The following is a 22,907-nucleotide window of genomic DNA, read 5'->3' on the forward strand; positions in this document are numbered from 1 at the left end:
TGATTTCTGCACACTGCCCACAGGATGTAGAGCTGACATTTATAACTGCTGAAAATGGCTGATACAACAAGGAAGCAATAGAAGGAAGAAATGTGCCCCATCCCGCCTGGTCATTGGCTGCGGCAGACTGATAGCTTACCTATAACGGGCAGGGCGCCATACGATTGTCACTTTAACTCTACTTTACAATGGAATAGCGTGCAATAAACAGTCATCTGTCAGCCGGGGACTCTTTTACATATGATTTATGGCGTATCTGACGTCAGGACTGATAAGGCACGGGGCACATATAATGGCTTTTCCTTTCTTATTGCACCATTCATTTTTAACTACATACAAAGGTAAATTTGCACTAATAGGGATGGAAATGCCATTTGCTTCAACCTTTATTGGTATAAAGGTGTTTCATGGCAGTAAATGGGTAAATCCTGTTAACAATTAAAAGGCGTATGTAGGTAGTCTCCAGCACAGTTACGGTAGTGCCAGAAAATGGCCACATTTTACAGCACTCATAGTTGACTGTAATTTCCTGTTTATTTTGGGTTCCATTCATTTCCATAAAAAAAAAAAAAGAGAGAGAGAGAGAGTATTGTCTTCAATAGATCAATGAGTCTTCTCTATTCAGCCTACATGACAGCTACTGGTATACTATTTAGTCCAGTGTTTTCCAACCAGGGTGCTTCCAGCTGTTGCAAAACTACAACTCCCAGATTGCCTGGACAGCCTTTGAGCCTTTCTATGTAACTTTGTATACGAGGTTGCACTTGCTTTACCAATCTTTTTCCCCCATGCTTTACCCTTACTCAGCTTTCCTTTCTATACAGATTTACTAGTCATGCACATGTGAATTCGGGTAGAAAACAGACATGGTGCACATCTACAATCTTGTATAATGATCTGATTGCTTCTCAGCATAATTTCAAAAACGAACAGGTTGTTAGTATATACGCTCGCCACGTCAAGGCCACCTATTTAGAGTGGGTCCCTAACGTCCCTAGCATAAAATGGCGTAGCACTGGGCGGCGACCACCACCGCCACGACACCAGTGCCCACAGGGGATTCATTTTGTTTTGTTTCTAATTTTTATTATTTTGATATAAGAGATGGTTTGCTGAAAGTCATGCAGACCAATATAAATTCCTAAATTTTAATTAGATTTTTATTATAATTTTTTATTTAATAATGATTATGATTATTTGAATTATTATAATTTATGGTTATTATGTTTAATAATAGTAGTAGTAATAATCTATAAAAAAAAATTAAAAAAAATGTGTGTGTGTGTGTTTTATTTTAATTTTATATTCCTCCAGCAGGAAAAGTGTATGCAAGTTTATTCTAGTTGTGTCTGACAGCCAGTGCGGCTCCCACATGGGTTATCACCCCACTTTCTCACCTTCCTCCTTAGGCCCCTTTCTCACTATATGTTTTAAAGACCCGTTACAATGTCCCGTTAAGAAAAACCTTAAAAACGGCCATTAAAAAATCCCATTCAAGTCTACAGTATTTTTTGATTTATCCGTTATCACCTGTTATATATATAGCCCGTGATGAATAACGGACGTTATTTGTGACGGGAGAAAAATTAGTGCATGTAACATTTTGTGTCTTTCAAACGGCGCAACATATACAGCATTATAGGGTAACATCATCAGCTTTACGGTGTGATCTGTTTGTTTTTATTTATTGTTCTTACGTTCCTATGGAAATGAGCATCATTTTGTTGTGCATTTCTTGTTCCGCATTGGTCCCCTTCCCTTTACGGTGGACGCTCTTTATGAAATGAATTGTGGGATGAAATCCTTGTAGTGCTATTTAGATCTTTGGATTTGCAGTAAGCTGCGCTTGGAAGTAGAGATCAGGTTTTATTAGGAGGGGGAGGTGTAAATCACTTGGCTGTTTTGTAATGTTCTCTTGCCCTCTAGTGGTAGAACTGTGAATAATTGTTTTTATAGACCGCCTGTAAAAAAAAAAAAAACACACAAGTCAGATGGGTCAAGTTCAGCGGATTCTATCAAGTTACAGGGAATAATAATGTTTAATGCAGTCTGGGAGCCACGCAGCTTAAGTGCGATATGCATGCCAAACAAAAAGATCACTTGTCTCTTTAGCCGGTCAGTGGTCAAATGCCTGCACTATGTATAATATGGAAAATAGAACATTTTTGGATGGATTGTAAGATTGTTTAGGACAGGTATTTAAAATGCAACCAGTATTTATCAAGCCAAATGTGGTTTAAAAAAAACCCAGTAATTTAATTTGTGTGTCTGTGTGGAGATATAGATAGATATAAATATCTATCTATCTATCTATCTATCTATATCTATCTATATCTCCACACAGACACACAAATTAAATTACTGGGTTTTTTTTGTTTTAGTTTTTTTAAACCACATTTGGCTTGATAAATACTGTTTGCATTTTAAATACCTGCCCTGACCTGGGTCCTCCACCTGCGGGCACCCAACATATACCTGGGCAGTGCTGCTTCCTTTCTCCAGAAAAAAATAAAATAAAAATTATGAATATATATATATATATATATATATGTGTGTGTGTGTATATATATATATATATATATATATATATATATATATATATATATATATTAATACTTTTTATGTTTTTCTGGAAAAGGAAGCAGCACTGCCCAGGTATATGTTGGGTGCCCGCAGGTGGAGGACCCAGGTCAGGGTCTCAGAGAGTTAGTAAAAGGAAGATCAAATGCAAGCATGCTTCAAAAAGGTTGCAAGGGCAACCGAAACATTGTATCCATTCACCAGATGGAATAAAGCTACACATCTTTTGTTCACCCTATGGAGTGCTGCATGTGATCTTCCTTTTAATAAAAAAAAAAAAAAAAAAAAAAAAGATATATATACACACACATACACACACACACACACACACATATATATATGTGTGTGTATGTATGTGTGTGTATATATATATATATATGTGTGTGTGTATATATCTTTTTTTTTTTATTTTATTTTTTTTTTGTATATTTTTAAACTTTTTTTTTTATACAGATGTATTGAATATTCCTTTTTTCTACACTTGTCTATATCCAGGACTGCAGTTTCTTAAAATAAACAATATTTTGCTTGCATTTTTGTACAGCCAATGAAAGTCTACAACTACATGTAGCATATCTGTAAATAGCTACAAAGGTTAAGGTTGAGGCGTCTCCCATATATTTAGCTATATCTTTATAGAAAAAAATAAAAATAAAAATATCAACGTAGACTGTGGCACACTGAAGCCTACTAGCAACTTTGCTGGATCTGTTTCTTATGCTATGTATTTGCACCCACTCGGCTTTGCCTGTGAGCTCTTTGTTGACAGGATAATACACTGCACTACGCTAGTAGTGCAGTACTGTATATTATTAAAGTGATCAGGAAAATGCAAATACAGAAGTTACTTAAAGGGGTACTCCGGTGAAAACCTTTTTTTTAATTTTATTTTATTTTTTTTAGAAATCAACTGGTGCCAGAAAGTTAAACAGATTTGTAAATTACTTCTATTAAAAAATCTTAATCCTTCCTGTACTTATTAGCTGCTGAATACTACAGCGGAAATTATTTTTGAAACACAGAACTGTCTGCCAGTTGATTTAAAAATAAAAGTAATAAAATTTCACCGGAGTACCCCTTTAAGTGATAACTCAGATGGTGACAATGAAAAAACAAAGAAAATAGCTTGGCAATGAAAAATCGGCAACTTTGTAATGTACTATGTGTTTGTCTGTTATCATTGCCATGATATGTGATTGTCTCAATGTATAGATAGGATGGGTATTCTAATCCTCCAGAGGGTGAGGATCAGTACAGATTGTCTGCTTGCTACATCTACATTATGGTTTTAGTTTATACTGGAAGCTACAGTTACCGTATTTTTCGCCCTATAGGACGCACAGGCGTATAAGACGCACCCAATTTTAAAGGTGCAAAATCTAGAAAAAAAAGATTCTGAACCCAACAGTGATCTTTAACCTGCAGACCTCCAGATGTTGCAAAACAACAACTCCCAGCATGCCCGGACAGCTGTCGGCTGTCCGGGCATGCTGGGAGTTGTAGTTTTGCAACATCTGGAGTTCCGCAGGTTGAAGACCACTGAATAGGAGGTAATACTCATGTGTCCCCGCCGCTCCGGACCCATCACCGCTGCCCTGGATGTCGCCCTCCATCACTGTCGCCGGGTCCCGTGGTGTCCCCGATGCTCCGGATGTCGTCTTCCCCGGGATCCACGCTCTCCGTCGCCGTCATCACGTCGCTACACACGCCGCTCCTATTTGATAACTGGACGGCGTGCGCGACGACGTTGAAGGAGAGCGCCGGCCATGCAGGGGATCCCGGCACAGAGCAGACATCGAGGAGGCAGGTAAGGTCCCGCCCAGTGTCCTTTAAGCTGTTCGGGACGCCGCGATTTCACCGCAGCGCTCCCGAACAGCCCGACTGAGCAGCCGGGTTAGTGTCACTTTCCCTTCAGATGCGGTGGTCAGCTTTGATCGCCGCGTCTGAAGGGTTAATAAAGGGCATCACCGCGATCGGTGATGTCCTGTATTAGCTGCGGGTCCTGGCCGTTGATGGCCCAGGGACCGCCGCGATAGGTGTGTATTCGCCGTATAAGACGCACCGACTTTTTTCCCCCCAAAAAAGAAAAAGTGCGTCTTACACGGCGAAAAATACGGTGTCTGCCGGATGTGTCGCGCAGCGGACCCCTGTGGCGCCTGAAGGACCGTCTTGACTTCTGAGGTCTTTCTTGTTTCACTAATGGTCTGTTCACACGGCAGAATTTCCACTTGCATAATTCCACCTCAAATTAAAGCCCAGAGAATTCTATGGGATTCCGCACTCCCATTCACATTCCGCAAGCGGAAATTCAGACGTGTGAATGAGAGTGCGGAATCCCATAGTCTATGGGCCTAAATTTGAGTCTGAATTCCGCAAGCGTAAATTCTGCTGTGTGAGTAGACCCTAAGGGTGTTACTGCATACAGCTGTATTTGTTGCTGCCAGAAACGGAGGAATCTGCAAGAAGAAGCTGTTTAGAGCACTTGGACTGGATATGACTACTGCTAAGCTGAGAATCATGGTGTCTGTACAGATTTTCCTCCACTACAAACAATCAGCAATGCTTCTATTCACTGACAGCAAATGGAAACCATCGCAATTAATACAAAGTAAATTGAAAAGTTGCAGAGCTTGAGTAACAATTGATCAAAGTTTGTTCACATAGAACAGGATTAGAAATACATAGCTGCTTTCCTCTAGAAACAGTGCCACTCTTGTCCTCAGGTCGTGTGTGGTATTGCAGCTCAGTGCCATTAAAGTGAATGTAATATGAAACTTCAAATTATCAGTAAGACTTTTAACATGCTTCATGCGTATGGTGTATATGTAGGTCATCAGTAAATGAGAGCAAAGTACTAGGGGGAACGGGTGTGGGTTTTGTTAGATGTGTGTGTTTATATATAACAGTGGTCTCCAACCTGTGGACCTCCAGATGTTGCAAAACTACAACTCCCAGCATGCCCGGACAGCCAACGGCTGTCCGGGCATGCTGGGAGTTGTAGTTTTCCAACATCTGGAGGTCCGCAGGTTGAAGACCACTGATATATAATATATATATTTATTTACACATACAGTATTTTGCACATATTTGAAGCGGTGTTCAGTCGTTTATGCTCAGCATACTGTACGTGTGTGAATACACCCTTAAAGGGGTTATCAAGGGAAAAACATATACATATATATATTAGAGATGAGCGAACTTACAGTAAATTCGATTCGTCAAGAACTTCTCGGCTCGGCAGTTGATGACTTTTCCTGCATAAATTAGTTCAGCTTTCAGGTGCTCCGATGGGCTGGAAAAGGTGGATACAGTCCTATGAGACTCTTTCCTAGGACTGTATCCACCTTTTCCAGCCCACCGGAGCACCTGAAGGCTGAACTAATTTATGCAGGAAAAGTCATCAACTGCCGAGCCGAGAAGTTCGTGACGAATCGAATTTACTGTAAGTTCGCGCATCTCTAATATATACACATCTATATCAATTGGCTCCAGAAAGTTAAACAGATTTGTTTAAAAAATCTTAATCCTTTCAGTACTTATGAGCTTCTGAAGTTAAGGTTGTTCTTTTCTGTCTAAGTCCTCTGAGCTTCTGAAGTTAAGGTTGTTCTTTTCTGTCTAAGTGCTCTCTGATGACACCTGTCTCGGGAACTGCCCAGTTTAGAAGCAAATCCCCATAGCAAACCTCTTCTAAACTGGGCGATTCCCAAGACACGTGTCATCAGAGAGCACTTGGACAGAAAAGAACAACCTTAACTTCAGAAGCTCATAAGTACTGAAAGGGTTAAGATTTTTTAAATCTGTTTAACTTTCTGGAGCCAGTTGATATATATAAAAAATGTTTTTTCCTGGAATACCCCTTTAAGCAATTCCATGTTTTGTGTAATGAAGGCTTTATGATAATACATTTACACCTGGTAGTTCCTATCTATATCTGTCTTTGCATTTCCCTCACACATAATGTATGGCTTGTAAATCGTCTTGTGCTTTTATACATGACCTCTTTAGTGTTACATGCTTGGTTTATACTGCTGCAGCCTTCCTGATAGGTTTGATGTACATGTGTAGAATACTTGTCAGATTCCTTGAATCTGGATAGATGTAGACATTCACAAATGTCCTCTGTTTTGTTGCTTTAAATTGAATGTATGTTTGCATTCATGAACAATATCACAAAATATAGTTAGTTTTTCTTGATTATCAGGCACAGAACTGGTTTTCTAGTAAATTGTTCCTCTGGCTGGTACCATCAATGGTTTAGGGGGTATAGATTTGGGTATGGACTTGTCTTTGCTACCACACACAACCTGCATATGTTTAATTTGTCCTCTAGGGTTACATTACAGACACAGCTTCATACCCACGATTAGCCCTGCTCTATAAAATTCTGGGGAACCCTGCTTATGTTTGGGACTTTAGGGGGGTATATGGATCATGTGGTGCCTGCGTGTCTGAAAATGACATATAGATGTAATGTTGTGTGACATGGTCTTGGACAGAATACAATTGTTTTTTGCTTTGTTTCTCTCTTGGGACCGTGTACATTACCGAAAATCCTTAACTATGTGAAAAATATCCCGCAAAATGCCACATTTTGTATTCACAGTACACTGTAGAATGGAGCGCTGATTCTCAATGACTTCTCAGTTGTTTTACGTTATTTATTTCATTCATCAAATCAAATACTTTATTTTTTACTGAGAATGTGAAACATTGGAACAACTATGTCAATTTATAGTATTCACATTCACAAACATCCATCAACCACTTCTTTTAATATGCTGCATATCTGGTTACATCACAATTTTTAAGACTAAAGGTGGCCGTACCCCTCATAGAACTACTCAGTCAGCTTACTGTCTGCTAGCTCGACAGTTATATGCATGCTTGGCCAAGCCAAATGGACGTCTTGCCTTCATAGGTGGGGGAGATGTATTTCAACAACATTTGGTGAAAGTTAAAGGAGTACTCCGGTGGAAGACAATTTTTTTTTTTTTAATCAACTGGTGCCAGATAGTTAAACAGATTTGTAAATTACTTCTATTTAAAAAATCTAACTCCTTCCAGTACTTCTCATCTGCTGTATGCTCCAGAGGAAGTTCTTTTCTTTTTGGATTTCTTTTCTCTGCCCACAGTGCTCCACAGTGTTCCATGTCGAGAACTACTGTCCAGAGTATAAACAAATCCACATAGCAAACCTCTCCTGCTCTGGACAGTTCCTGACATGGGCAGAGGTGTCCTTTCTGTCTGACCACAGTGCTCTTTGCTGACACCTCTGTCCATTTTAGGAACTGTCCAGAGTAGGATAGGTTTTCTATGGGGATTTGCTCCGTCTCTGGACAGTTCCTAAAATGGACAGAGGTGTCAGCAGAGAGCACTGTGGTCAGACAGAAAGGAAACTCTAAAAGAACTTCCTGTGGAGCATACAGCAGCTAATAAGTACTGGAATGATTAAGATTTTTAAATAGAAGTAATTTACAAATCTGTTTAACTTTCTTGCATCAGTTGATTTTAAAGAAACATTGTCTTGCACCACTTTAAAGGGGTATCCAGCATTAGAAAAACAGAGCTGATTTCTTCAAAGAACAGCGCCACATTTGTATGCAGGTTGGGTGTGGTATCCCAGCTCAGTTCGAATGAAGTGAATGGAGCCAATTTGTAATACCACACACAACCTGTGGGCAGGAGTGGTGCTGTTTTAGGGAAAAAATTAGCTCTGTTTATCTATTACTGGAGATCCCTTTTTAAAGGGGTACTCCAGCGTTTAAAAACCAATCACCTATCCATAGTACCTGATCGCAGAGGTCCGACCTCTGGGAGCATTGGAGATACCAGAGTACAGTGCTTGTGTATCTCCGGGTTTCCCATAAAGAATTAATTCGGGTACAAAAACAGACATGGTGCACATCTACAATCTTGTATAATGATCTGATTGCTTCTCAGCATAATATCAAAAACTAACAGGTTGTTAGTATACATTTTTGATCAAAAAGTACAAGCCCACTCGCCACGTCAAGGCCACCTATTTAGAGTGGGTCCCTAACGGCAAATAAAATGGCGCAGCACCGGGCGGCGACCACCATCGCCGCAACACCAGTGCCCACAGGGGGGAACGACCCACCGGCAGAGTGGCCCCAATGCCACTCAAACCAGTCTATGGGCCGCACCCCCCCGCAGACACGGCGCCACGGCAGCAACGGACACTGCACAGCACTACACCAGTGTGAACAAGGATGTAATAGCTCACTTACCATGCTCTCCCATAAAGAATGCTTTGAACACGTGCTGACCCCTCGCTCTATGCAGCAGTAAGATTCTGGGCCCTATTCTGGGGGGGGGGGGATCACAGGGGGCCCAGAGGTCAGACTCCTTACGGTCAGACACTTGTGAAAAGGGAATAAGATTTAAGAGACCCCCTTACACATTAGAATAAATCTTGTTTTTTGTGGGTAGGGTTAAATGGCACAAAATGCAAGATGCTAAATGTCCATAGCCAGGCAAATAGATTTTTCATATTTTAGCCAACAGCTGTCTGGGGATGCTGGGAGTTGTAGTTTTGCAACATCAGGAGAGCCCCAGTTGGGAGAGCACTGTTTTAGAAGCACTAATGCAGTTTGGTCATGGTTAGGGAACTTATTTCCCAGACTTCATCACTGTTACCAACCAATATCTGGTTAGCATAGCCTCAGTAAAGCTGTTAGCTTGCAAAGGCGACAGATTACACGTAGCCGAACTGTAAAAGAGAACATGACCCAGTTTATTATATACACAAGCTCTATAGAAATGACAGCTTTTGTTAATCTTTAAAATGCGCCTGACCTGCTTGTGTATTTTCTGTGTAAAATGGAAATGGTTCTCTTGATGTATTTCACTGGGGCAATTGCCAGTTGACATGACTCGGTATTTCTCCAAGAGCTTAGCGCAGTAACCATGGGGCAGGTTGTTTTTTATCAAACACACTGACAGATGCACTCGGGTCTAATGACATTGTGTATCCGTCTCTATCCTGTATCAGACAAATCCCAGAAGCCGGCGAGCCATGTTACTAGATATTTACTACCCGCTCATAACTTTTTTGCAATGTTTTCTTATTGATAACTAGGAAAGGTTTCATGGCTGGGTTACTAGGAGTCAGAATGACTGCTGGAGTGGGGGGAACTGGGAAACGCTAACACTGCTGTTATTTCCTATTCTCCATTTGAGATGTTATTTTCTTTCTCATTAAATACTTTTTAGGTGGCAAAATATAAAAAAAATTTGGTGGTCTGATCAGCTGAGCTGTTTCCAGCCTGGTCTCGAAGATTAAAGCTGGGTGGAAAGATGGGATACTTCATTGAAGGGGTATTCTGGAGAAAAAAAAGTGTTTTCAAATCAACTGATGCCATAAAGATTTTATACAGATTTGTAAATGACTTCTGTTTAAAAATCTAAATATCTTAATCCTTCCCCACTTGCCTAGGCTTGTTTTATGTTATCCCCTCTTTCAGTTTTCTTTTATTCTCCTCTTGCTGAGTAACTGGTTCCCCCTTGGTATAAGGCCGGGATTACACTACAGAATTTCCGAGTGGAATTCTGTTATAAATTCTGCTAGTGCAGCAGAGTCCCATTGCTTGAAATGGGATTCCGCTGCACAGTGCAGAGTGCTTTCCACCCAGAAAATATTCTCTAAAAATTTCACCAGAACATTGAACTTGTTCAATCTTTTGCCAGAATTACACTCTATATATAGACATTGTTGTCTATGAAGATTTTTTTTCTGCTCCAGGCAAGTGGTGCTGATCCTGTCTGTGTACTTTTATGGCTCCTAATTCACTATGTTACTCACACTGCATGTAGTTAATTGACAAGTAGTGTTGAGCGGCATAGGCCATATTCGAATTCGCGAATATTCGCGAATATATGGGCGAATATTCGTCATATATTCGCGAATATTCGCATATTCGTTATATTCTCGTTTTATTTTCGCATATGCGAACATTCGCGTATGCGAAAATTAACATATGTGAAAATTAGCATATACAAAATCAACATACGTAACAATTCGCATATGCGAAAATTAGCATATGCTAATTTTCGCATACGCGAATTTTTGCGCGCCAGTCTCACACAGTAGTATTACAGCCTTCTTTACACCACACAAGCTGGAAGCAGAGAGGGGGGATCACTGTGATGTGTACTGTGAAGAAAAACAAAACAAAAAAACGAATATTCGTAATTACGAATATATAGCGCTATATTCGCGAAATTCGCGAATATGCGATATTCGCGAATAATATTCGAATTGCGAATATTCGCGAGCAACACTATTGACAAGTAGGGGGCAGTCCCTTGCTTGCCCTCACATTTCATGTAGGAACTTCCTCCCTCACTCCTTAGAGCTGACAACTGGCTGCTCTGTGCACTGAGGTTCTGTGACACACCCCAGCTAACAGAGCAGGCTGACTGGCCAGCCCGGAGCCTGCACAGAGCCCAGCTTGTCCTGTCCTCACTTCCTGTATTTTTCCTCTGTACGGCTACTAGCCGAGAAACACAGGGGATAGCTGCAGTGACAAGACTGTGTACTGGACAGTAAAGAAACCCTTTATGGTAGGATGTATAGAGCATTTTTTTCAACCCCCCCCCCCCCCCAAAAAAAAAAAAACAACTTTTTTTAACCAATGTATATTACAAATACAGGTTTAATGTTATCTACATTATATCAAAAATTAGGCAACAGGCAACTTTTGTTCTGTCTGGGTGCAGGCAGCGCCTGTCTTATGATATAGAGTAGGAATCTTGCTGAAAGCTGGCATAACCTGGTGAATGTTTTAAGAAAAATCTTGGTTCAGCTCTTGTTAGAAATGAAACTATTGTCCTACTGTAGTAAAGTAGATGCATCTGTAACGTCATTGGGAACACCAGCAGCTAGAATCCCCAATTTAGTAAAACTACTACACTAACAATTTGACCAAATCTAGGCTAATACAAAAAGTAGATCAGGGGAACGCCAGTGTATTGTAGCGTATTATTACCATAATACTTGGCCTTACTCCCTAAGCAAACTGGACATTTTTTGACAGGATGCATAAAAACTTGTGCCTAGGGGAAGTTTCTCTACCTGTTAGGGGAAAATAACAATCCCTAGTTCAATACGGATTGTTCTAGTGATTGTACCCTAATAAGTGTGGCACTAGTCCCAAACCTTAACCTCCTGGAAACTGGGCAAAGCAAACTAAACTTGTGACAACATATATTACTCCAAAATGTGGGCCAAAATTCATATGCATATAGAAAAAAATTCCATCAATAGGAATGCACATGAGATAAGAGGGCATTGTGGTACTTATCTGTCCCTACATATTTCACTTGCAAAGTATCTTCAGGGGACTGAACATACTATAAGATGTAGATCTCCAAGTCGATATAAGGATGGGGCTGCAGTGTACAAGGTAGATGTGCAATAGTGAGTCCCTAGCAGTGACTAGCTAAATCTGCCTGGTTTCAATAGATTCCATACCATTTGCAATTTTTTTTTTTTTTTAGTCTTTTTTTTTTTTTTTTTTTTTTTTTCACCATGCGACCGCATCAGCAGATTTCCACAAAATCCACAATTGCCTGTATTAGCAGCAAGCAGTGTGTGTGTGTTGCATATAATGTCTTGATCCCAGTGAAGCCTTGGCCTTAATTAGAATCTTCTAAAAATAAAGTAGGTGGAGTACCTCTTTAAATAACCTGAGAAAAAAAAACATGAGTATAGCAAATTTGGAAAGCAGACTTGTTACATAGAATGCGGCTTTGCGACCCCTGGGTGCCTGTAAAAGTTCTCCTCTTAATTACTGTAGCTCCAAGCCTGATTCTCCAATTAATGGGGAAACACGGACCCTCATTAGATTTTATAGTACCTGAATAGTGTGGAGCAAACGTGGATACTGTACAGTGCCATTCCTCTAAATCTCCAGAACTACACAGTGTTCAGACTTTCATTGCCAGCTGCACTTGTACCATGTGGCTCTTTGGCTTTCTGCCCTCAATCAGGGTGACTGAACCCCTAACAAGTATTATCAGCAGATTGTATTTGTAATGAATGTAAAAATACAATCATCGTATGTATGACACAAGTTTTTATCGGTGAACATACAGTATCTCACATAAGTCAGTACAACTCTCACATTTTTGAATATATTTTATATCTTTCCATGTGACTAAAGGACTGACCCTCTGCTATAATGTAAAATAGTGAGTACACAGCCTGTATAACAGTGTTTAATGTTGTGTCCCCTCAAAATAACACACAGCCGAATTAATGTCTAAGCTTTGGCAACAAAAATGAGTGCACCCCTAAGTGGAAATGTTCAAATTGGACCAATATGTCAATATTTTGGGTGGCCACTGCTATTTTTCAGCACTGTCTGTAGCCTCTTGTCCATCAGAGCTTCACAGGTTGCCTCTGTGGTCCTCTTCCACTCCTGCATGATGACATCATGGAGCTGGTGAATTTTAGAGATGTTATGCTCCTCTGGTATGCACCTATGGTATGAGGATGCCCCACAGATGCTCAATAGGGTTTTACCCTCATCTTCTTTACCAAGACAGTGGTCATCTTAGAGTTGTGATTGGGGTTCAGTCTCTCATGCTCTGTTTCATTGTCACAGTAAATGTTGGCATCAATGTACCAGCAGCACTCATGCAGACCCAGACCATGACCTTCCCACCGCTGTGCTTGACTGTAGACAAAACACTTGTCTTTGTATTCCTCACCTGGTTGTTAACACACATTTGACACAATCTGAACTAAATAAATGTTTTTTGGTCATCGTTTCAGTAATCTATATCTTTAGTCTGTTTGTCTTCAGCAAACTGTTTGCTGGCTTTCTTGTGATTCATCTTTAAAAAAGGCTTCCTTCTGGGAAGACAATAATGCATATGGTCTGAGCAAGGACAGGCTGACCTCCCACCCCTTCAACTTCTGCAGCAATGCTGGAAGCACTCATACGTGTATTTCCCAAAAACAACCCCTGGATAAGACTCTGAGCACGTGCACTCAACTTCTTTGGTCAACCATGATGAGGGATATTCTGAGTGGAAGCTGTGCTGTAAAACTGTGCTCTCACCACATTACATTGTAGCAGAGTGCCATTTCTTCAATGTTGTGCCATGAGAACATATAATAAATGTAAGGGGTGGACTCGCTTATCTGGGAAACTTTAGATCCTTGAGTTGTCCATGTCTGTAATATGATAATTTTTGTTCAGTCATTTAGGGTGGGGTCACACTGCTTTTTTATTTTTGTCTTGGTTTCTCTTACAGTAAACTTAATTTTGTGTTATGCAAAATCATAGTCAACTATGCTATTACGCTATTGTTAAACAAAAAATATATATATATACCTTTTTTTTCTGGTTAATGCCCATTCATGTATTATACATATTTTAGGGAATGATCTTTTCAACTGAATATTCAAAAACTAGAATTCTGTCATGTTCCTAGATCTATGTTATAGTATACAGCATAGCTTGACTTTATTGCTGTTTATGGACACTGTGGGTTTGCAGGCAATAATTCTTCTAGTTACTAAATATACCTACTCTAAGCAAATCCAGTTCAGTGAGTACCGGTAATTCTTCAGTTCTTCAGGCTGACCATATACATTACATTAAAGAGGCTCTGCTTGATTACTAAAATATGGCTGCTTTCTTCCAAAAAAAAAAAAAAAAAAATGTTTTTTAAAAAACAGCACCGCATTTGTTTACAGGTAATGTCGAATACAGCTCAACTCTATTGACGTGAATAAAGACACAACCTGTGGACAGGTGTGGTGGGACTTTATTTATTAAATTTTTTTTTTTTTTGAAGAAAGCAGTCATGTTTTTCTAATCTTGAACAACCCCCTATTGTCAAACATTCTTGACTCTCTAACCATTTATGGTGTAATGTATCGGGTCCTCCTGCCTGTCCCCCTAAATAAGGATCAGGGCTTCGGGCTTCGTGATGCCTCGTTCTTTTGTTCTCAGTGTATGGGCATACTTATAGTGAGTCTGGTTTGCTTCTTATATGCCCATTTATCATGTCAGGGCATATTTTTATCTGACCTTTTTAATAATTTTTTTTTTTTTTATATTCCTGGGGTTGCTAAAATAATGTTTAGTGAGATTGTTATGGCTGTGACCAGATATGCCCTGAGAAAATTGCAAGGCTTCCAATAACAGCTGATTGTTCTGTTCAGCTGCTTAACAACATCATGTAATGAATATTCATTGCCTAATGTATATAAAACCTATAGTAGTCTCACTTCATATTCCATAGCCCTCAGCATTCCTAGTAGTAAAGCAGTTTGGTATGTGGTAAGGAGGTCAATGGCAAGGGCCGAGAAGATGGGAGAGGATGTAGGTTTTATATTAACTCTTATTGTAGCTTTTAAAGTCATAAAATTTTGGGTTCTGTTTGCAAAGGTCAATGACAGTGAACAGCTAGACAGGTATTGTGTAGCTGAACAAACCAATGCAAACTAGATTTGGCAAGTTTTTCTTTTATTGGTACAGGCCAGGTGAGTCCATTTCAAATACATTGAATCCACAACTTGAAGGGGTATTTCTGGATTTTTTTTTTCTTCAGCTTTTGAGCCCATGAAGCAGTTATAATACTTTTGTATTAAGCTTCTATTACCGCCATGTGCCACTTTGTCCTATTTTCATGCACAGAGTCCACACCTGGAAGTGCTGTAGTACAAATCCTTTTATTTTACAGATTTACTTGATTTAAGCGTGAAGTGGAGTGTGTTCCCCCACCCCACAGTATTTATTAAGGTTTCCCTACATTTTACACTTTTCCCTACATTTTGCTTTTTTTACGCATGCTCTGAGTTGTGGGGGTTTCCTCTGCTCAAATCCACCACATTTTCTGTGGAAAACTTAGTAAATAATGTTGGCATTTTTCATGTCGGTACACACCCCCTTTCGATGACCACGCCCATTCTCCACAGGCCATACCCCTTTTACAGGCTTTCTCGGTAAAATGAAGAGTTGGTAGGAATTTTTTCAATTCTGGCGCAATGCGCCGCAATCTGGTGCACAACCCATGTCGGGTTTACAGTAGTAAATCAGGGCCAATATGTCCTAAAGCGACATGATCTCCAGGAGAGCGTAACTATGCGGCAGTGGTTAGGTGGACAACCTTACTTCTGTAAATCCCTTCTACTGTGCTATCCCCCCACCCAGTTAAGCCTAGCCATGCACCCCCCCCCCCCCAGTATGACCTGCCTGCTCCACCAATCACTGGCTTCAGCACTGTCCCATCTCAGCCAGTGGTTGGCTGACCAGGCAGGTCCTACTTTGAGCTGCTGTTGATGACTGGGGGTAGGTAAATGTGCAAGTTGTTAAAAATAATCCATGTAACTTTATGGATTGAAATTCCTGATTGTTTTGATTTTAGGAGTCCAGTGGGCAGTGAAAGCCTTCCCTGCATGAATGTTCAGTATCTGTCAGAACCATCCACTGGACTATTAGTCCCAGCAAAACAAATTTATGCCAGACTCCTCCTGTTCGGTTATGTGAAGCCTGCGGATCAGATTGCTTTTTAATGTGACTGGTACCCTTGCAGAGTGCTGCTATGTCAATGAGTGTATCATTTAATTTTCTTACATAATTACCACCAGATTTTTATGTATGTTTTTTCAATATGTTTTCATTTCCCGATTTTAGATTATATATATATATATATATATATATATATATATATATATATATATGCTTGAAAAAAGCTCCAGTGGGGAGCTGAAACGTCGCTTTGAATTTTGACATGAAGGAATACATTTTTACACTTTTTTGCAATTTTGGCGTTTTCTATATATATAATTATTGTCAACATTTGTTTATGGGTGCAGCCATCTTGCCTGAGCTGCTGTTAAGAGAATTTAGAGATATGCTTTACTGCAGTCACATGGACCACTGTGGTCACATAAAATGTGGCTGCTCTAGAATAGATTTATACCTTTAAACTATTTCTTGATGTTCCCTGGTCTGTAAATAACAAATGTCTATTTAAATTCTAGGGATTGCTTAAAGCCTCTGACATCCTAAGAGCTGAAAGTGAAGAAGGGAAGAAAGTATGTAAAGAAATGTCTTCAAAAATCCTTCAAGTTGAAGAAGACCTTTTGACTGTGACTCAGAAAGCTATAGAAAAGGAAACTGAATTAGATAGGTAAAGCAGTATGTCCATTATGTCCATTGCTTGTATTCTCTGTAGTGTATTATGTTTGACTATGTGAAGGAAACCTAATCCCAATCATTGATCATACTGTATAGTGACCATAATGTGTGTACACAATGAGAAATAGTCAGGAAACTGCAGCAAAAGAAATGTTGACAAACTGTCCATGACACCGTGAAAGGGGATGAACAGCAACACTAGGGGTGATATAAAATTAAACTAGTACATTAAAAAATCTTCATGCAGTATGTAAAGTGAATAAATGTTAAAGGTGTTCTCCAGGATTAGAAACTGATTTCACAAAAATGGACACACAAACCAGCACCACTCTTGTCCTCAGTATGTGTGTGATATTGCAGCTCATTTCCATTTAAAGTGAATAGAGCCAGGTTGTAATACCACAAACAACCTGTGGGGTGCTGTTTTTGGAAGAAATAAGCTTTGTTTTTCTAATCCCGTATAACTCCTCTAATTATTTCCTGTTCCGACATCCCTGTAACAGACTGATTTGTGGGATCCCCCTCCTTCCTGTATGCCCTCTCTGTGTAGGTTATGCACCCACTTGGAATAAAACAATCCTTTTTCTTTAATTTTCAGCATAAAAGATAAACTTAAGAAAATAAAATTAGAGCGAGAACAACTGGAATTTCAATTAAAAAATGAAAAAGATGAAAAGGAACTGTATAAGGTAAGGAGACACGAGATCATATAGCTGCAGTATGGTTGGTCGGTCAGGTTGCACAGCTGACATAGCTGACTGACAAACATAAGGCACACTGTGGGTAAACACATCTGAGGAGCATATTAAGGGCATGACGTAACTGCCGAGTTCCCCAAAGTTATGGGAATCTGTTCTAGGAATACTGTCATAAGAACGCCAAGTGATCAGGTGCTATATGCATCAGCGGTACCCTTCTTGGCAAAGGATGTTAAAGCCTGACTGGTTATTTTTAAAACAGACATCATATATAGATACAGAGTTCTACACCGTTATACAGTTTCATGTTTTACACTTAAACACGTACATACATTTTTAGCATACTTTGTTTATGATGCATAATAAGAAAAAGCATGATGTCACCCTGCACAAAGTATACTCCCACCCCCACCCCCCATTATTGCCATGCTTGATACTGGGCACTGTTTCCAAACCAGTGTTCCTCCAATTGTTTCAAAACTACAACTCCCAGCACACCTGGACTTTCAAAGGCTACGGTCATGTTTCCTCTTCGGTTATATGTCAATTTTTTGGATGTAAAATATACTTTCTGCCAATGAGTTCTGTTGAACTTATTGGAAAAGATCCCCTTAGTCCTCTCTTAGTTTATTTTATTACTGTAACTAGCTGAGTACCCGACGTTGCCCGGTTTTTCCTTCCTAATCCTTGTTGGGGAGGAAAAGCAACAAAGGAGGAAGCTTTTGACTTCATGTACTGTCAACGTTATGTGGGAACATACAATTCCCATAGATTTGCATGGGACTTAAAACAAAAACCCCAACCCTCACAAATGGGGGTAGTTAAGGGTTAAATTAACATCCTATGTAACATGTGCCCAAGTAGTATCGAAATATTTCCAGCCGTTCTGCAGTAACACATATATATATATATATATATATATATATATATATATATATATATACCATAGACTTGTATGGGACTTTAAACAAAAACCCCGACCCTTGCAAATGGGGGTGAGTAAGGGTTTGATTACCTATCCAATGTTTGTTGTTGACATATAAGTAACATATGTGCCAAGTTTCATCTTAGTATCTTTAGCCGTTTGGAAGTGATACTGGAACATACACACATACATACATACACACGCCATGTTCACACGGCCAAAAATGTGCAAGGTGGCCGCCGGAAAATACAGGCTGATGTTACGTACTTTATCTCCTATGCTTTGGATAGGGGATAATTATCTTTCACTACAGAACTCCTTTAACCCCTTAACGACGAGCGCAGTAAATGTACGTCCTGGTGAGGTGGTACTTAACGCACCAGGGCGTACATTTACGTCCTAAGCATAACCGCGAGCATCGGAGCGATGCCCGGATCATGCGCGGCAGGTCCCGGCTGCTGATAGCAGCCAGGGACCCACCCGTAATGGCAGACACCCGCGATCCCGCGGATGTCCGCCATTAACCCCTCAGATGCCGCGATCAATACAGATCATGGCATCTGCAGCATTGCGGTCACTAAAATGGATGATCGGATCGCCCGCAGCGCTGCCGCGGCGATCCGATCATCCAGCACGGCAGACGAAGGTCCCCTCACCTGCCTCCGCTGCTTTCCCGGCGTCTTCTGCTCTGATCTGCCTTCCCGCAGATGGCCGATAACCCTGATCAGTGCTATGTCCTATACATAGCACTGAACAGGATTAGCAATCGAGTGATTGCTATAAATAGTCCCCTATGGGGACTATTAAAGTGTAAAAAGAAAAGTAAAAAAATAAAGTAAAAAAAATTTGAAAACCCCCTCCCCAATAAAAACGTAAATTGTCCCATTTTCCCTATTTCACACCCAAAAAGTGTTAAAAAAAATTTTTTATATACATATTTGGTATCGCCGCGTACATAAATATCTGAACTATTAAAATAAAATGTTAATAATACGGTACGGTGAACGGCGTGAACGTAAAAATAAAAAGTCCAAAATAGATGCTTTTTTATAACCTTTTATTCCCATGAAAATTTATACAAAAATGGATTAAAAGTTCTATATAAGCAAATATGGTATCAATAAAAAGTACAGATCACAGCGCAAAAAATGAGTACTCATACCGCCGCTTATACGGAAAAATGAAAGTTATAGGTCTTCAAAAATTTTAACATACTAATTTGGTTAAAAAGTTTGCGATTTTTTTTTAAGCGCAACAGTAATAGAAAAGTATGTTATCATGGGTATCATTTTAATCGTATTGACCTAAAGAATACATGTAATTTTTACCGTAAATTGTACGGTGTGAAAACAAAACCTTCCAAAATAAGCAAAATTGCGGTTTTCTTTTTAATTTCACCAAACAAATAGTATTATTTTGGTTGCGCCATACATTTAATGGTAAAGTGAGTGATGGCATTACAGCGGACAACTGGTCGCGCAAAAAACAAGCCCTCATACTAGTCTGTGGATGAAAATATAAAAGAGTTATGATTTTTTGAAGGTGAGGAGGAAAAAACAAAAACTTAAAAATGTAATTGTCTGCGTCCTTAAGGCCGAAATGGGCTGCGTCCTTAAGGGGTTTAAGAGCCTTCACCAGAGTTTTTATCACTTTTGATAGCAAGAATAACACTGGGTACAACCCTATTCTTACAAACAAAACAGAATTCTAAGTTGCAGCAAATAAATAAATAAAAAATAGAAAAAATACAATCTTTAAAAAAATACAATGTTTGAAAAAAAAAAATATAATAATCACATTGACACTTTCATAGAATGTTAAGTTGTCAAAGTAATACTGGCCACACACAGATATCCTCACCCCACACATTCATGCCTTGTGCTGCGTCTATACATTCTCATACCGTTTGTCATAGTTAACAATTATCAACTATAAACCCCATACATGGTTTAGAACGCTGCTTTTAAGTTGAAAAATGTCTCTTCCCCCCCCCCCCCCCAATAGAGACCTATAAAACAATAGGTCATGACCTAAAATTAAGGGGTGAGAGGCACATATGGAACAAGTTACCCTTGGAGACAGCGAGCTTTGGATCCTTCCTTGTGTGAATCGAACAATAGCCTTGTTTCTTTTGTTAGAAAAAAAAGCACAAAGTTGGAGAGTGTTTTATGCTCTTGGGGTGGAACTTGCTTCCAAAAAGGAATTTCAGTGGAAAACCTCAACAATAATTATGGTTTGAGTTATGGAACCTTGGCAGGGATCGGATTTGTCTTCTTGTTGTTGTTTGCTTGTGGGATTATTTTTCTGCTTGAGAAAATACATATTTGGTTAGCTAGTCTAACCATAATCTGGACGGCACAGGAGAGGCTGCTATGCAGTGAAAAGTATAAGACTGTATAGAAGTTATAATGTGGATGTGGATTATTATTTGTTTATAATATTTTAATAATTTTTTTTTTCTTTTGCTTGTATTGTATGCATTCTTTTTGTACCTTACACATGTTACTGGAATTAATGTGCTCACTAACAAGGTAAAGGGGTTTTGCAGCGAAAAGTAACTTACCCCCCCCCCCCCCAATCCACAGGGTAGGGGATAAGTGTCAGATTGTGTGTGTGTGTGTGTGTGTGTGTGTGTGTGTGTGGGGTCTGACCGCTGCCCCCCCCCCCCCCCCCACGATATCCTGAACGCCCCCAGCTGTCTGAGAGGAGCACATGCTGGAGACTTGAGTTCTTTACTATCGCCAGCACTCCCGTAGAATTGAACATGCAGGAGATTGCAGGGGTCTCAGCAGTCGGATCCCCCCTCAATCAGGCACTTATCCCCTATCTTATGTATAGGGGATAAGTTACTTTGCGCTGCCCCACCCCTTTAAATAGCAGGCGTTATTTTACTGCCATAAAATAGCATGTTATGTTACCATTGGGGTGAATTTACACACTGCAGAATTGATGCGGATATTATTTCTAATATCTTGTGTATCTTAAATCTCTCTATTTAGATGAATGGAACCCATTGTTAGTCACAGACATCCATTTTTCATGCTCCTAGATGACGGACCTCTAATTTTAAGACTGTGGCGCTGAGAGTGTATGGAGCGGGCTCCTTACTTGTGCCCGCTCCATACCCGGTGGCCCCCAGCTTATTGCTGTAGCTGGGGGCTGCCGCTAGTAGCCGGCATGTAACAGACTATTGACCCTTTATATCGCCGCTGTCAGCTTTGACAGTGGCGATCTAAATGGATCTTATAATCATCCTTGGTGGTCTAGTGGGGTGGATCGCCCCCCTGCAGAGCAATCTCAATTCACGGTGTAGGTAGCCGGAGGGCTTACCTCTCTTCACATGGCTGCTGTGGATCTGTATTTGATTGAGCCTGCCTGGAGCAGGCTCAATTAAATGAGAAAAAAATCACACAGATCAGTGGAGTTCTATGGAACTTCATTGATCTCTATGAGGAATCTAATGAATCATTTTTAAAGTCCTAAGGGACTAAACTTTTATTATTAATAATAATAATAATAATAAGCTTAAAAAAATGCATACATTAACCCCTTCGGTCTTAAAAGTTCACATCACCCCCCTTTTCCCATTTTTCATATAAAAACATGAAACATGATCAAAATAAACCTATTTGGTATTGACGTGTGTAATTGTCCAGACCTATTAAATTATTATATGGTAAGTAGAAAAAGACTAAAGCAAAAAATAAATAAACTAATAAAGACCTTATTTACATGCTATTTTGGTTAAAATATTTTGTGTACCAGGACTAGTGGATAGTTATGAGGGACAAGTAGATTGTGCTCCGTTTTAGTCCCTCGGACAAGTATTTTATTCCCCCCCCACACCCACACCCTGTTAAGGCTAGGCTCACATCACGGATTTCTTAACGGATAATAATGCATTTTAACAGTCTTTTATTTTATATTTAATTTTAACAAAATCTTTTTAATATAACAGACCATTGACTTATGTTAACGTCAGCTGCAGATCAGTTTAAAATAACCTATGTTCTGTGACTATAACAGACATGTAAACATAGCCTAAGCATGTGCTTTTCTTTATTTTTTTATTTTTTTTGTAGAGCAGTTAGATATGTTCAGTGTTTTGCCAGTAGTCATTTAGAGGACGGAATGCTCTATTATGTACCACTCAGCCAGAGAGCACCCGACTGGCACTGCTCGGATCTCAATTACACATGTACATAGGATACAATTCATGTGCTCACTGACTTGTTTCTGTTGGACGCCGTGGTGTACGTTCAGCTACACACAGCTCCAGTGTCCTAATAATCCATATAAATGTAAGAAACCTTGCCCTCGCCCCTGGTCCAATATTTATTTATTTATTTATTTTATTATTATTCAAGCAAATACAACACCCTTGGCAATAACTATTTTGCTAGTCTAACTTCTTCACAACCTCTTCACTGGCTTCTTCAATACTCTCTCTCTCCCCCTCTTCCCCCCCCCCCCCCCCCCCAGTGTAATACAATTCTGCATGATTTGACTTAAATTGTGCTTTTT

General features: G+C 39.7%; 1 protein-coding gene across 4 annotated transcripts in view; it reads left to right on the forward strand.

Moving 5' to 3' along the window:
• Positions 1-22,907, forward strand: part of TAX1BP1 (Tax1 binding protein 1) — a 102,900-nt gene that overhangs the window by 49,064 nt on the left and 30,929 nt on the right. For all 4 annotated transcript variants that reach the window (XM_056519858.1, XM_056519859.1, XM_056519857.1 and 1 more), the window contains exons 6-7: positions 16,604-16,752; positions 17,359-17,449. In XM_056519858.1, the coding sequence (XP_056375833.1) occupies positions 16,604-16,752; positions 17,359-17,449 (240 nt within the window). The remainder of the gene's footprint in view (positions 1-16,603; positions 16,753-17,358; positions 17,450-22,907) is intronic.

The sequence above is a fragment of the Hyla sarda genome, chromosome 5 (assembly GCF_029499605.1).
Source record: "Hyla sarda isolate aHylSar1 chromosome 5, aHylSar1.hap1, whole genome shotgun sequence".
NCBI classification, from domain to species: domain Eukaryota; kingdom Metazoa; phylum Chordata; class Amphibia; order Anura; family Hylidae; genus Hyla; species Hyla sarda.